Source organism: Octopus bimaculoides, chromosome 9 (assembly GCF_001194135.2).
Source record: "Octopus bimaculoides isolate UCB-OBI-ISO-001 chromosome 9, ASM119413v2, whole genome shotgun sequence".
NCBI lineage: Eukaryota > Metazoa > Mollusca > Cephalopoda > Octopoda > Octopodidae > Octopus > Octopus bimaculoides.
In genome coordinates, this window is record NC_068989.1 from 198239 (window position 1) to 212590 (window position 14352).

Consider the following 14352-nt stretch of genomic DNA (forward strand, 5'->3'; position numbering starts at 1 on the left):
TACCACCAGCGAGTAGATAGGGCTCTTAATTGTATAAATAATATTGAGTTTGATTATCATGAACATGATGTTAATGTCTGTCTAAGAACCTGAAATCTACAATCTGACAGAACTGTTTGTTCAGTGTGATCCTCATTTCAAAAGTCTAGTTTTCTCTATTGTGTTTGTTTTGCAGTCTTCAAAAATGGAGAAATGGTTGAAGAAATGATAAAGTTCCTATTTAACTTGTACTTTGTTTGACCCACACTTAAGCCATAATATTCCATGTAACTTAAGTTACATTTATTCATGAACATCATCAGAAGAGTTTTAGTCAAAATTCTTTAACAAAATAGGTTTCTGATAAGGTAGACATATACTTCCCACCTTTTCTGTTTTTTATCCATTCCTCCTAAAACACAGCCGAAATGACAAGCATTATTCTGACAGATTTTCCACCTCATAGAAAAAAGTTTCACCCCTTACTTTCAACTTTTGTTGGAGTGAAGTACAGTGAATTTAATTGGTACCCTACTATAATATGGTATTTATTTTATCTGTACTGGAATGGTGAAAAGCATGTCTGGTAGGATTTGAAGTCAATACATCAAAGAGTGGAACTAAAGCCAGAATCTTTTACTTCTTTGAGTTTATTCTCTATTTGAAAGGATAGGCAATAAAATTGTTCTCTATTCTTTTATACTGTTCAGCAATTGATTCTTATTCATTAAGTATTTCATGTTTTTAAATATACTGATAGAACAGATGATAATTTTAAAGATATATCACTCACCAGACCATCTATACACAGTGAGATATCTAATGGATATCTGTATTTTTCCTTGAATGACTTTATCTCTGAAATTAGATGTCTTTTCACTATATGATCCAATTAGTGAAATAATGCATGAATATAAAGTATCTATGTACTGGTAATGTGATCTTTCTGCTGGTGTTCCTTCAGTATCTTAATTTTATGTTGTTAAAAACTCATTCTGATGATAGGTAGTTATAATTTTCTGTCTGAAATATGTTCAGACATAAAATTATATCTTTTAATTTAGTTGAGATTTAATGAAGAAGGCCTTCTATCTAAGACTGTAAATTCTGTAATGTTACTACTCAGATAAACATACTTTTGGTTTGCTCTATAAAGGGCAATTAGTCTTTAAAACCCTAACAATAATTAAAGTTCTACAAAGGAAGTTGTTACATTACAGGCCTTTTCAACAATTAGCAGAATGGGGGAAAATTGATGATCTAATTTTTTATTTTTTTCTTCCCCAGGAAAGAAAACGTGAAGATGAGGAGAGGAAAGCAAAAGAATTAATTATTTCTTCACCTAACACTGAGTAAGTACTATGACAGTTAATGAATTATTTCTGTGTCATTTATTCATCCTTTCAGTCTAAATCTTTGAGATATTCCAACAGCCCTTTAGACAGTTGTCAATTTTACAAAAATTGTAACGTACTTTCTTTTCTTTCTATCTTTCTTCAAACAATTAACTTTTCAATCTAATTATTTCTTTCTGGTCCTAATCACAATGGAATATTTTAACATCAAGAAACTTTGCTTGTTTTTGTGCATATTTATACATTTATGACATTAATATACCAATTTTATTTCTATATATACTTTCACATTTGCCTTTTTGGCTGTCACTGTAAAATTGCAACACCTTTGCTCAAAGGATTTTCCAGGGTTTTTTTTTTTTCAGTGTCCCTTTGTGTACAAGGGTTGGAATTTTAGAGTGGAAGGACTCAAAATAGTAGTTAGTTGTTAGGGTAGTAAATGAGGATTAGCCTGAGTGGAGATGGCTTGAGACCAGCCAGTTCTAAGGGCACCTCAGCCTTCTGACTTTATATACTTGAAGTGGGATATAAATATTGTTTGAATTCCCTTTCTGGTCCTCTTAGTTAAATGAACTCAGTTTATCAGAAGCATTAGAACTAAAGTTATACTGAATTACAAAACAGCATTTTTTTAAGACTCATATCACAAGGAACTAACCATTCTGTCTGTGGTGTACCTGGTGTTATCCAATAGTGAGTACAGTGATGCTAATAGCTGCCTGCATGCCCTAGACAGTTCGTTTCCATTTCTACTAGGTAGGTAGGTAATCCTTGCACCAACATATATATATATAGATGGTATATGCATATATTTTTTTTTTTTTTTCATTTTCCTACACATCTTCGTTACCTGCCCCCACTCTCTCTTTCATAACTACCACTTCCTCTCTCCCTCGCTTTATCTCTTTACACCTACCTCTCTCCCTCGCTTTATCTCTTTACACCTACCTCTCTCCCTCTCTCTCTTCCACATCTTACTCTTTTTCTCATCTCTCTCCCTCGCTTTCATATCTTCCTCTTTTCTCAATTCTCTTTCCTTTCCTTTGTATCTCACATCTTCCTCTCCTCCTGTCACCTCACCCTCTCCCTCATATACTTCTCATTTTCCCCCTCTTCTCACTCCGTTTCTCTCACATCCTTCATCCTTTCCTGTCTCTCCCTCACTCTGTCTCTTTTTCTCTTCCTCCCTCTGTCTCTCTAACACCCCACACCCCCTCTCTTCCTCATATCACCCTCTCTCTTTCCTTCATATCTCCATCTCTCTTTCCCTATTCCCCTCTCTGTGTTTCTTCTTTTCTACCTCCCGCTATCTTTCACCTCCTCTCTATCCTCTACACCCTTTCTGGGCTTAAAAAACGAAGATGGCACCAAAGTGGGAGAAGAAAGAATTAAATCTTCTGTTGCGAGCATGGATGATTGCTAGTGGCGATCCGCCAAACAACATCATCACTGCTGCACTGAAAAACAATGGCTTTCACAGAACCACTGATCAGATGGAGCGGAAGAAGAATGAATTCCTCCAATCCTATACGCTCATCAGACCACACATTGACACCCTGGATGTCATAATCAAAAACTATTGTGGAAAGGCTGATAAGGATGGAGAAGATGAAAAGGAAACAACACCTGGAAGTCTCTTTGATCCAGAGGTTCCTCAAAAGAATGGATTACTCACCCCTGTGAATGACCAGGCAGAAAAGGATAGTGGAGCCAAGGAAGCAGCAACTAGAAGCCCCTCTGTACCAGTGGTCCTACAAAAGAAAGGAGCCCTCACCCCATTGGACAACCAGAGGAAAAAAGTTCTCACCACAAGAAAAGGAAGGATGGAACACAAACACAAGCATAAAGGAGGAAAAGGAAAAGGCAAAAATGAAACAATCAATTCGAAACCCCAATTCACCAAACAAAAAACAGAAAACCCCATGCTGGCATAGAGCCAGTCATTTTGAGTTGGGTATAATTTGACTATCAAAAACATATTTTTTACTAAATTTATACATTTTAGTTATTCTAAAAATGGGGAATCTAGAAGCAAGAAATAATTAAAAGAAAGTTAATTCCATGATGTGTTGTTTTATGTGCTTTTTTTTTTTTTTCTGTTGGCGAATGACAAAGGGTAACTAAAAATGGTAAATATTCTAACATTTGAAATGCCATAAAAACCCTTACGACATGATGAAATTAATTTCTTTCTTACTAAAACTTTGGCTAATATTCAGTAATACATATTAATTTCTTATAACATAAAAGAATTAACAACAACAATAGTAGTAATAATAATAATAATAATAATAATGATTTCTTTTATTATTAATGATAATAACACCAACAAGAAAAATGGCAACGATAACAATCACATTAGCTTTGATATAACATTACTAATCCATTGTTTTTCTTTCAGCTTTCGTAGCTGTTGAGTTGGTATGTTCCTTACTTTGTTGCATGCTGCATATGGGTGCAGTTGGTGATGGCTCCTCCTTCCTTTTTTTTTTGTGAGTGTGAAGGTAACCTTTGGTTGCTTGCTGGCTACACGGTGTGTAAAGGTTTTTCAGTGGTTCCTCATTCATTGTGGTTCCCCCAAATCTTCAAGCTACTGCAATAAATGTTTATACTTTTAAAGCTTAACTAGTTCAAGCATTTCTTCCGATTCTGAAGAAAATCAATTAATTCTAAGTGAATGCTGGAGTAAATTTATTACAAAATTTGGATGTTATTTCTCTTTTCTTTCTTTCATATCTCGATTCACCAAAATTTTATCAAACCATTCTTCACAACTTAGTATTCAATGGCAATCACAGAAAGGCAATAATCATATATTCTAACCTTCCAACAAGTTTAGTCTATCAGAATCTAAGACACTTTTCTGAATTGCTGAACTCAGATACTTTACAAATTCTTACCAAACTGATTAACGAACATTTACTGGTTTCAGAATATTGTGAACAAGCATGAACTGTGAGTCATTGCTTACCAAGCTTTTAATAAATTCCATAAACTTTTCAATGCTGCCATCTATATGGAAGTTTAGCAACAAGGAGGAATTTATTACTATCGATAGTAATTTTCTAAATTATCAACGCTTCCATTTCAAGCTACTTCTATATTCATAGGAACAAACTTAATGAGGTTCTTTTTTTATAAAACAGAAAATGCTTATTTATTACCAAACTTGGTTTGCTATAACAGGGATATGCCATAGAAGGTAACACACTATCTACCTTAAAAGCCTCTCATTAATTATTCCATCAGTTAAGTGAAACAAAATCACTGCAACTTGAAATCAAAATATGCACCTAGCTCACCAAAATTTAACCTACCATGTTCATCAAAGATAAAATGATGTATTTATTAAACTAGTGAGGGATCCACTTGACCTGCTAGAAACTATGTCCTACCATCTTAAAAAACAAAGGATACATTGGATAATGTAATATTAAGTATATGTCATGAGAAAAAGCATGTTGGTTACAACTGAAAGGTCTTTAATAATAGGTGTACTTGATCAGAGCTGATCGGGAACTAAACAACATAGTGATTCAGTGAAATGGGACCTTTAATGTAATCTATTAAATTTTCCAATATAGCAATCAACTTGTCAACAAACTCCCTAATACCTTTAAATTAGAGATTGCATCTTTACAATCCTAAATTTGAGGACAGCATACAATAATGATGAGGAAAGTGTGTCATAAATACCAATTATTTCTAAAAACCTATTTTGTTGAAAACCAGTTTCTTGCTTGAAAAACACATTTCCCCCTCCTTTTCATATTGACATTCTGGAATCTTTGGGTTTCACTATCTCCACAACGTGCTACATGATCTTTTCTCAAAATATACAATGTGCCTTGAAGGAAGCCAGATTTTGATTTTTCAAATTGACAAACTATTCTGAAGTGCATGAATTCTTTGTATCTCCATTAAAAAGAAATTCCCGAGTGACTCTCATCAAAATAACTTTATTATTTTTTTCCTATAAATTTTGATATTTAAATAATGATACAGATTTTTGTTTTTTCTTTTTGCTTGTTTTATTTTTATGTTAAATTTTGAAGCTATTTCTTTCTGATTTGATTTGTCAAATAAAAGTTCAAAAGCTTTCATTTAATGCAGCTTTGAAATAACAGTGTGGATAGAAAATTATATTACTTTTGGATATATACATAAGCCAACTTTTTAAAGTTATGGGTGTTTGTGCAGTTGAAGCATTTTTCCCTTTTAGTATATTATTTATTTGTTTGATACAAAAGTAATAATGGTAAGGTATAGAATATTAACTGGATGTATGGTCATTTGCTTCAGAAGAAATTTGTTTCAACCATTTTTTTTTTTAAATGTGAAAGACAAATTATTTTATCTTTTTTTTTTCTTCCCCCCCCAGACCGAGTTCTTTTGAACCTGATCCATTGCAAGCATCTGAGGGTCACAAAATGGTACAGAATTTACTGCGTCGTTCAATGAGAGAGAAATCCAATAAACCCATGACGACTCTGCAGCGTTCTGGAAGCTTCACTCAACAACCTTCTACCCAGAACAACAACAACAACAACGAGGAACAGACTCGTATCGAGAGCCCACCAGTGTCTTCCCTTCTTAATAAAAAGGAGAAAACTGAGGACTTGAATAAAATTAGGAGAACCACTAACCTAAGTTTCCGACGTAAAACTCACAGCTTTAAAGAAAAATATCACCTTCCAGACAACCTACATTTTCCAGAAATTGAAGGCTTTCTTGAAAGAAAGCATGAACTACAGGCCGGAGGCAAAAAAGCAGCTCTTCGCTCTTGGAAAACATTTTATTCTGCATTATGTGGCAAAGTTTTGTGTTTTTTTAAAGATAAAGATGGTATGGAAGATATCTGAATTTTTATCTCAAATTCAAAGTTATAAAATATTTTATTTGAAACCCCATTTTTAGCTATATCTTTCTTGGCAGAAGATTCATTAAATTATTTTCTTTGTAAATTCTAAGAATTTTTATATCTAACATAAATTTCAATAATTTCTAGGCTAGAAGTTTTAAACTTTTGAGTTTGATTGCACGTTTTGTTATTGATAATGAAAATTCAAATTTTCAGACTGAGGTATAAACGTTTTTTTCTCTTTCCCCTCCACAGCATTAGAAGATAAAATACCTGCTGCACATAGCCTGAATATCAGCAAAGCAATTTGTGAAGAAGCAACAGATTATACAAAGCGAGAAAATGTTCTGCGATTACGACTCAAAGATGGTGCTGAATTTTTGCTAGATGCTGGCAGTCGAAAAGAAATGTCAAACTGGCAGGAGAAGCTTTGTTATTGGGCCAGTAAGTATTTGTTTTATGACAAATAAGTTTTGAATTTCATTTGAGAGAAAGGAATATTAATTTTGCAGTTATTAACATATTTAAGAAATTTATAGATGCTTTTTCCCTCTCTCTCTCTCCACTCTTTATGTAGTTACTGTAGAACCAAATGTAAGTCTTGGCAATTTTTTTTTTTTAATTCTTCAAAATGTTCTTGATTAATTTAAATACAGATGATACCTCAGAAATCTGATACAATGGCAAGCAATGTATGTAGAATTTATAGAACTTATCTCATTTAAGAATAACTCTTCTATGTCTCAAATCTTAATAAAACATAAAAGAAACACTGTAGTATATTGATGGTTTGGGGTATGATTTTAATAAAATGGTTTACAATGGCTACACTGATTTATTTTATTTCTATGTACCTTTCATTGAAAATTCATGGAGGAAATTGTAAAGAAAAATCAGGTCTTCTAGAGCCATTAGCAGTTTATAAAACTGGAATGTACCCCAGGATTTATTTTTATTAAATGTAGATAGTGACGGAGCTCCTGTCATTAAGCAAATGTGATGATTATCTTCAAGGATATATATATATATCTATTGCAACTAATATTTCCAGAAGATATAATAACCTATTACTAACGACTAGATGAGACATGTCTAATGTATTAACCTCTTCAGAAATATTATGAAACTAGCTGACGTAGCCAGTAATTCCTGGAAGAGCAGGGCTTATCCCTTTGTTCCATTCTCATAATTGTTTCGCTAATCCAATAACAATACAAAGCATGTAGCCCTGAAAATGGATTTTGTGCATTTACAGAGAATATTGAACTGTCTTAGACAGGATCTTCTTTTTAGGAATTCCCAATAAGTTATGAATACCCAATTTGTTCATCATTATATTCACCCTCTCACCCATTCTCTCTCTCTCCCATACACTTTTGTAACCTCTACCCATACTCACTTTCTGCCCTCTTATTGCCACTCACTTCTCACCTCATATCCACCCTTACACCTCACCACTATTTTTTATCTCTTTCCAGTTCTACTCCAACCACTCCTACCCTCTGGTCTATAATGTAACAAACAGTGTTACATCATCGACCTCTACAGCAAGAAACCTGTTCTATTCTGGTCCCTTTTCTTTATTTTAACCCCTCATCCCATCCCATACCATAAAGCTGTCTCCATTGCTACTTACAGCCCCACTCAGTTGAAAGGAATCTTAGTTTTGCAGTCTGCATAATGACCTTACTAGTGCTGGTGCCACTAAAAAAACAGATACCCAGTGCACACTGAAAAGTGTTGGTTTTTAGGAAAGGGGGTACCCAGCTGCAGAAGCCATTCCAAACTAAACAATGGAGTACAATAAAATCTTTGAACCACTTGAATCTTGTCAGATCATCCGATCCATGCCACTAAGGAACATGGGCATTAAACAATGATGGTGATGATTAAGATTTTATATATATTTAAAATACACATTCAGTAGTTTTTCATTTAATTTCAATTAGATGATGTTTATATTTGAATCCCCAAAAAAAAGGTTGATTTCAACTGACAGTATTTTTTTTTTTTTTTTTTTTTTTTTTTTGTTAATATGCATTAGATTTAGATTCTAAACTGAAAATCATGAACATATGTTTAACAAACCCTTTAAAAGCCACAAAAAAAATGTTTCTATTTGACAAGGAACTGCAAATTTTCTACCCATCCACCAATAGAACATTTCAATGAAGCAGCTACAGACCCGTTGTCCAGCCTTATTTACAGAGGACCATTGTTAATATGTTGTTTCTCCTTAAATTACTGTTGTTTGCAGCTGAGAGCAGTGAAGATGTGAACATGGATTTAGATCTTGACATGGACATAGATGACTGCTGGGATTCCTCCCAGCAGTCTGCAAATTCATCACCAACACATCAAACAAGAGGAGGTGAAATCTTTGTCAAATACTGGGGCTTTTTTAAAAGGCTTTTATGTTTTTTAATGAAATTTTTGTTTTACTTTCTGGCTTGGATTTTTCTGCAGATTTTTCTCACTCTAAATAACATGTGCACCAACTGTCTACTTTCTTTTTTGATTTTGTTGTAAAAGTTTTGAGAACTTGCTTCTGATTTAATATTAACTTGAAATACTTTTACCCTCTTACATCCATCTTATTGCTTAGTATTCTGCTGTTTATTCCAAAGCCTTTTTGCTGTTTATTTTCTTAAGTTCTCTTTCTCTCTCCCTCTCCCTTTTATTAACAGATGACCAATTGTTTCTCTAGAATTGATTTTAAATAAGCTCTCACATAGATTGTTGGTAAATAGAATCTAACGGTGTTTGTACTGAGATCATTCCTTATGTACCTGAAGTGAATCATCTGCAACCAGTAACCAAAATTGAGTCGTAGGTTTGCTTGTGTCATTGTGTGTTGGAAGATAATGTTAGTTATTACAAGTTAAAAACTTAGAGCAAGCTTTCAAATTGTCAACTGAGTACATATTTAATTTCACATTTGGTTGATTTTGTTTAAGGAAAATGTTATTTGAAAAATATTGTCTAACTTAGGTGCAGGCATGACTGTGTTAAGAAGCTTGCTTCTCAACCATGTGCAAATCGATCGTCGGAACCGGGTGGAGGGGCAAAAGACCAATCGAGCCGTCTAGTAGCTGGTTCCCTCCGAAGTTTCCCTCAGGATAGCTGGTACCAGCGGGAGAACGACACACAATGGTTCAGGGCTCAGTCCCACTGCATGGCACTTTAGGCAAGTGTCTTTTACTATAGCCTCAGGCCAACCAAACCTTGTGAGTGAATCTGGTAAATGGAAACTGAAAGAAGCCCATTGTATTTATATGTCTGTGCATGTATGTGTCTTTGAGGCCATGTTTCTACCTCATCACCACTTGACAACTGACAGTGGGAATGAACGCAGAACCATTTGGTTGGTAAGCAAGCTACTTACCACACAGCCACTCCTGCACCATAAACATTTGTTATATATGTCATAGTAACTGAAATCTCAATACAATGTCATTTTCCTGAATGCCGTAGAAGTCATATAACTGAGTAAGCATATTATCTGCCTGCCAGCCGTTTGATTTTTAAGTTCAAATCCAGTGCAAATTGTGTATTTAAGATGTACATTACTTTTACATAGCCTCATTTCATCTTGCTCTAAAGGAGTGAGTCTCTGTGTGGTTTTGCTCCCTGACATCAAATCCTAGTCATAAAACAGAACATATTGGACACCCACCGAATAGCTATGTCTAGAATACCTTTTGATCACTAGTTTACTTGATCTGGAGCTAACTGTATATGTCCTGTTTCATTAAAAAATTACTACATTAATTGTAGCTTAACAATAGAGCAACATTGTCATTTATAAGTTTTAAAATGTTTTTCTCTAAAGTAAATAAGAAACTCCAAGTTTCTTATTTGTAAATCAAATATGGAAGTTTTTTTTTTTTGAAAATTGTGTAATTTACCACTTTTTCTTTTATTGATCATTGAGGAGCTTCCTGATAAATCTGGTTTTAATAAATTGCAATATTTTGCTACCATACAAGGGAAAGTAGCAGAGTTTATTAGACACTTTATTTCCTCTTATCAAGTGGTTTCTTGAATTGTCTATTTTTTCTACTCAAAACAAAAAAAAAAAAAAACAATATAATAATGATTGGGATTATTCTTTAAAATCCTTTTGTTGCCATATTTCTGTTGAGATGTTCTGTTTCTTTCAATTAATTTTAAATATAACAAAGATTTTAATTCAGAACTCTTGAAAACAAGACATTTGTACAACAGCTCTAGAGGTGGTTTCAGGTGGGTTGGTATGAAAACGGTTAAACAAGAACATTAGATATTTTACTACACACACACACATCTGTCTGTGTGTATCTTAGAGACTAAATGTTTATAGTTTAAGTTTCACTCTTTTGGGGTTTTTATATGATTAACACACTTTTTTATTCAACATGTTTATCATTAATCATGCTTTGCATATTTGTGTGTGTTTAAAAAAAATCTTTTGGCAGTTTTGTTTCTCTTTGGCTCTGTTAATTATTTTTTTTTTAATATATTTCAAACTTGAATTGGTCCAATTTGAACTTGATTTCCTTTCACCACCCTTTACTTCATTTTTTAGCTTCTTAACCCTTTTGTTACCATATTCATTTTGATATGCTCCGTGTTTCTTTCAATTATTTGAAATATAACAAAGAATTTAGTAAAATAACTTGGGCTATCATTCAGCTATTGTTTGGAGCATAAATTGTGACTCAGGTTTGGAAGATTTTAATTCAAAACTTATGAGAGCCACTTTCAGCTGCTGAGTAGGTAACAAAAGGGTTAAACAATTTCACTTCACTTAACAGCTACTTTTATCACCATCAGCTGATACTTTCAATATCCAGATTCACTTGAACATAAACAATTTCATGCTATTTTCTTTTTTTTCTTTCTCCTTTTGCTATCATTGCACACTCACTGACCAACTTTCACTGCTTCTTTTGGAACCCATGTACAATATTCTTCCCAGCTTCTAAATATTGGGGGGATATTTGATGATTAACTTTATTTCCTGTATGATTAGATTTCTTTGTATCAGTATTTATAGCTGTCTTTAGTTAGTACACAAACGTTGGATACCAGTAAACAATCGAGCTAACAAGGGAGAAACTTGCTCCTTCTGCTAGAGATAGCTGCCAAATCTTCCTCAAATCTCACCATATCATCTTGAACAAAAACATTGAATAATGTAGACCTGAGCTCTCTGAATACAAGAGAAAAGGTTGGCTTGTCATGGCTGGAATGGCTTGCTTAACCAAGGCTGTGCTGGACTAAACAACTACCAGTAAACAATTTGTTTATACAAATAAATTCTGTCAATGTGAGATTGTAAAAGAATAGAAAATCTGGTTATGCATGAAAGAAAAAGCAGCAATGTCTCTTCTTTAGTATATCAGATGAATATTTTCATAAAAGTCGAAATTTGAAGAAATTCTGTGCAGTGTAGAGTTCTAGAAGAATTATAAATTCAGTTGTTATCAGAAGTGAAAGATCTAATGTTTCAAAACTTTACTTTTCATCTGAGATGATGGAAAAGAGAGAAAATGGTGTTAGTACTTTGTGGAGGCCAATATTTGATAACTTACAGCTAAAAATATAGCATCACTTTTTACGAAAGGCAAGTTACTGACATGTTACATTCTTCACCATATATGTCAATTATGTTCATCAAATTCCTCTAGAACTCTCCTATGTACACAGTTTGTCTTTATCATTGTCAAAGTGTTTGTTCATAATCCATTCTGCCTGTCTCCAACTTCCATATTTTGATTTAATCCACAGTATTTTTTTTTCTATTTCTTCCAATTAAAAAATGTTAAACAGTATATGAAATATTTGCAATTAGTGTGTGTGTGTGTGTGTGTGTGTGTGTGTGACCCTAATTTTTAATTGAAGTAAACTTGAAATTCATTTGTGTATTTTTCTTGAATTATTATAAATGTTTTCAACGTAACACCCATTGTTGAACATCAAAAAGAATTTCAGATTAACAATCTTGCACTTTCAGTCAATTGTTTGTTTATTTCTAAATATAGGAAATTCATAGTTCAAATTTAAATTTAATTCTGATCTAATTGATAAAACTAGATCCAAAGACTAAGCTTATATGTAGTTACCTAAAACTCCTGAACATGCTTACCGATCAGCTGAAGTACCCTGAATAAGCAGAAGTACTCTGAATTAAATAAGGCTTCAAATTTTGCTTCTTCTTTTATATTTCTTTTGAAAATCAACTAGTTTAGTTTTGCTGCAATTTTACCACTAACAATTTTTATTCTGCATTATCAAAAAAATGTCTTGGAATCAGTATCAAAATTATTTAATTTATTTTAGTTTAAAATGAATTTGTTAATGTCAGTTTTAACTTGATGAAATTTTTTATGAATTTTTAAAATATAAAGCAACTTCTAATAAGTTATAACTTGATAGCAACAATGATTATTTTTATGTATAATCATTGTATTTTTATTAAACTTTCTTAATATAAGTTCCATTTTTTAATAATTTATTCATTTATTTTTTATTTTATTTTATCAGAAGGACTTAAATTTGACTAAGATTTGAGAGTTGATCTGAAACTTTTGTATCTTATCACAAGTTTGTCACTTATGTTTTTTACCTTTTTGAAGTTTATTGAAGATTACATTTGTATACAACACGTTTTAGTTGTATTTACATTGTACAACCATGACAGGATTATTAATTTAGATAAATGGTTTTTTGTAAGGTTTATTTAGTTTTGAATATTCTTTAGTTTAATATATGTGAAATCGTGTTATACTTTTACCATGTAATATTGTTGAAATATTTCTATGTTATTCTAGTTTCTTCAGTTAGACTGAATCTGCCTCCTTCTAGGTTGAAAAAAAAGATTTCATTATCTTCTTGACAAAATTCAAAACTAGACATTCCTTCTCATATTTATCTCGAGTCCATTTGCGACTTCCTTAACTGTTTCCATAATCACATTTTTCAGTGAGAGGTTAGTACTGTTTATTGTGTTATGGATTCAGCTTTTAAATAGCTTATTGTCCACTCTGTGGATCACAACACCCAGTTCAGATAGGGGTTATTGTATATACTTACCTCTTTGGTGCTGTACTTGTGATAAGATGCAAATTTTTTGGCCATCACTCTCAAACAGATTAATACTTCTAGTTACAAGTATTCATTTTTATTTCTTTTATAATACATCAACCTGATTCTCTTCAAAGGCAACTTCACAAAGAGAAATTAATTTCTTGCAAAATTATAATACCAAAATTAAAAACAATATGTCAAGTTAAAATATGATATATTAATCTCAGACTGCAAAATTCTCTCTCTTTATATTTGAGTAAATATTCTAAAAATGAAGGAGTTTTCAGACATTTAATATTCAGAGCTGGCAGAAACGCTAGCACGCTGGGCGAAATGCTTAACGGTATTTCGTCTGCCGTTACGTTCTGAGTTCAATTCCGCCGAGGTCGACTTTGCCTTTCATCCTTTCGGGGTCGATTAAATAAGAACCAGTTACACACTGGGGTCGATGTAATCGACTTAATCCATTTGTTCGTCCTTGTTTGTCCCCTCTATGTTTAACCCCTTGTGGGCAATAAAGAAAGAAATATTCAGTATGTTTGTTTCAGTTTTTATTTCATTTTAATATAAATGTATGCATTGTTACTAACAGCAGTGGAAACAGATGAAAACATCAAAACAAATACCATTAAAGATGCTATACCTGCAACTGTGACTGAAGAAACCTATAATGTCAAAATTCACCGAAGTCCTTCTCCTCGACAGATGCATCCCAATTCTTCAGAAAAGCCACATGCGTCATCAAAAGGTCGATCTTCTCAAGTCCATCCTACTAACTTGCCAGGTAAGATATGCTCAGTTATGTTATACCTGACATTTCAAAACAACAGCTTAAAGCAAAGAAAAATTCAGGTGTCAGAGAAAATAGGATGCTGGGAAACTTTCTCCAAACTATCACTTGTAATACTGGAGTTGTGGCTTTATACCTGAGTCAAGCACAGGTAGAGGTGTCATGCTATAGAGAAGATACATAGCTACCCTGCATTTATATAAGGGTGGGTGAGAATATCTGGGAGAAAGAGATGGTTATGATGGAGTGCCAGAACAAAATCTTCAAGGAGCGAGAGATAATATTTGCAGTGGATC

At 33.0% G+C, this 14352-nt stretch overlaps 1 protein-coding gene across 1 annotated transcript in view; it reads left to right on the plus strand.

Moving 5' to 3' along the window:
* LOC106868373 (spectrin beta chain, non-erythrocytic 1) overlaps nt 1-14352 on the plus strand; it is a 183489-nt gene that overhangs the window by 153165 nt on the left and 15972 nt on the right. The window contains exons 77-81 of the mRNA XM_052970308.1: nt 1267-1331; nt 5716-6179; nt 6451-6639; nt 8453-8566; nt 13859-14050. Coding sequence (XP_052826268.1) covers nt 1267-1331; nt 5716-6179; nt 6451-6639; nt 8453-8566; nt 13859-14050 — 1024 coding nt within the window. The remainder of the gene's footprint in view (nt 1-1266; nt 1332-5715; nt 6180-6450; nt 6640-8452; nt 8567-13858; nt 14051-14352) is intronic.